Below are 2,279 nucleotides of genomic sequence, written 5' to 3' on the forward strand. Positions count from 1 at the left end.
ACCTTACAATAACCCCCCACTACTTTTATGTTCTCAAAAAAATTAACGTAACCCCCCCACACCCTGTATTCTTTCGCTCGCTAGCAAGACCTTGCATCGAGAGAGCTGCTGTAACAAACCGGAACTGTGTTTCAACAGAACTCATTGCAAAATGGGGCCAAGGAACTGTGATGAACAGGCCTTAAGAAAACTCTAAGCCTCAGGAGACACATTGTCCGTCAATACTCACAGGGAGAGGGAGATGGGATGTATCTGCATGGGGGGTGAGGGGGGAGGGTGGGAGGAGGCAAAATGGACCAGCTCACCTTCGTGGGACGAGGGGGATGTCTAAACTAGGGGTAAACCATTCAGATCAGTCCATCCTCTCGGGGAGTGTAAGTGCATCTGGACTAGTGGGATGATACAGACCAGTTCACCTTTCTGGATAGAGGGGCTGTGTCTGGACTGGAAGGTGGGGGAACCGTATGGCCCAGTCCATCCTCACAGGTAGGGGAGGGTGAGTGCATCTGACCTAGGGGGAATTGTACAGACCAGTCTATCTTCACTAGGGGGGACATCTGGACTAGGGGGAACCATATGGACTAGAGGGAACCATATGGTCCAGTCCATCTGTGGGGGGACATGCCAGGAGTAGGGAGAATTGTATGGACCAGTCCTTCTTCTGGAGGGGTATGTTTGGTCTAGGGGACCAGTCCATCTTCTCAGGGGTAGGAGGAGGTATGTCAGGATTAGGGGAACCGTATGGACCAGTCCATCCTTCCAGGGGGCAGATGAAGAGGGTTCAGGGCAGGGCTCCACATGGTCCAATCCATCCTCCCAGAGGAGAGAGGACCTGGGGGAGGGATAGCTCAGTGGTTTGAGCATTGGCCTGCTAAACCCAAGGTTGTGAGTTCAATTCTTGAGGGAGCCATTTAGGGAGCTGGGGCAAAAATTAGTCTGGGGATTGGTCCTGCTTTGAGCAGGGGGTCGGACTAGATGACCTCCTGAGGTCCCTTCCAACCCTGATATTCTATGATTCAATGAACCAGGCATCTATGTGACTGGTGGTACTGTTCTTCTTCACACCCCCACCCAAGCTGGGATACCAGGGGCAGCTGCTGGCACGGTTATGGAGACCTGGTGAAAAAGCTCATCTCCCAAGCTAGCGAGGCTCATGGCGTCCCTGGGTGTCGGCTCGGCCTCATGCACCCACCTGATCCCCACCATCTCGAAGCAGCTCTTCTCGAAGTGCTTGGAGCAGAAGTAGATGTAGTCAGAGGCTGGATTCCAGGGGCCCTGGCCGCTCGGGTCCTTGCGCTGACAGTTCTCCAGCCACACACTGCGCCGCGGGTTGTCCTTCTTGGGCAGCCTGCGAGGACAGAGATGGCACGGTTCAGCTCCCGGGAGAGGCATGGGCCGGGGCAGGGGTTCAACCGCCACAAGGACCTCCCCCCAGGCATTTTCAACCCAGAGATGCTAATGTCCTCTAGGTATGGAGAAGAAAAAGCAACACCACCTCCAAATGATCCACTGGAGCTGGGACGTAGGACCAACCAGATTGGACCAGACCAAAGGCCTCTCTAGCCCAGCATCCTGTCTCCGACAGAACCCAGCTGCTTTAGAGGAAGAGGCAAGATGCTCCCTAGTGGGCAGTACTGGAATAACCTGCCTACAAGGGAAAATTGGTCCCAACTCCTCAGCAATTCCTTGATCACACCTGGTCTCAGCTGTGGTTTTGGAGCAACAAGCTTTGATGATAATGAGTGAGTCCTTGGGTCAGGAAGTTACGCAGGCTGTGCTGGGAAAGTATTTCCTTTCTGTTGGCGTTAAACGTACTGCCGTTCAGGGTACCCGGATGTCCCCTTGCACCTTCCCCTCAGGGAGGGGAGGGCGGAAGGGCTGGTTGTAGGGGGAGGTTGTGGGGAGGGAGCAGGGCCAGGGTAGCTCTTACCGATGGAAGGAGATGCCTCGATTGCGGGTCTCGCGGGTGTCCCGGGTGCAGCAGCCGGTAGCAGAGCAGTGACGGGGCATCTGTGGGGAGAGAGACAGAGATGGGGAGGCCCTGAGAATCACTCACCCCCCCTAGAGCTACACCCCAACCAGAGGCTCTCAGTCTTACCTACCTGACCACTGTAGCCAGGCCACTCTCCTGCCCCCACCAATACCTACCCCATCACCCTCCTATAACCTGGACACCCTCCCCTCACCCCCACCACAGCCAGGACACCCTCCCCTCCCCAATCCACGCCCTCACCCCCCCCATAGCCAGGACACCCTCCCCTCCCCAATCCATGCCCTCA

At 56.0% G+C, this 2,279-nt stretch overlaps 1 protein-coding gene across 1 annotated transcript; it reads right to left on the bottom strand.

Moving 5' to 3' along the window:
• Nucleotides 1–948: 948 nt before the first annotated feature.
• LOC113408451 (THAP domain-containing protein 7-like) lies at nt 949–2,046 on the bottom strand. Its single transcript, XM_026661699.2, has 2 exons — nt 1,931–2,046; nt 949–1,348 (listed from the first exon to the last, which is right to left on the bottom strand). The coding sequence occupies exons 1-2, from the start codon at nt 2,008–2,010 to the stop codon at nt 1,060–1,062; spliced, it is 369 nt and encodes a 122-aa protein (XP_026517484.1). The 5' UTR covers nt 2,011–2,046; the 3' UTR covers nt 949–1,059.
• Between the last annotated feature and the right edge of the window lie 233 nt (nt 2,047–2,279).

The sequence above is a fragment of the Terrapene carolina genome, unplaced genomic scaffold, assembly GCF_002925995.2.
Source record: "Terrapene carolina triunguis isolate 2854851 unplaced genomic scaffold, T_m_triunguis-2.0 Scaffold15301, whole genome shotgun sequence".
Classification (NCBI taxonomy): Eukaryota; Metazoa; Chordata; order Testudines; family Emydidae; genus Terrapene; species Terrapene triunguis.

What these genes read in the sequence shown, in the direction of transcription:
- LOC113408451 (XM_026661699.2), bottom strand. Translation starts at nt 2,010, where the DNA reads ATGCCCCGTCACTGCTCTGCTACCGGCTGCTGCACCCGGGACACCCGC. An exon ending in CGAGGCATCTCCTTCCATCG is followed by an intron (nt 1,349 to 1,930) that starts GTAAGAGCTACC and finishes CTGTCCTCGCAG; the next exon opens with GCTGCCCAAGAAGGACAACC.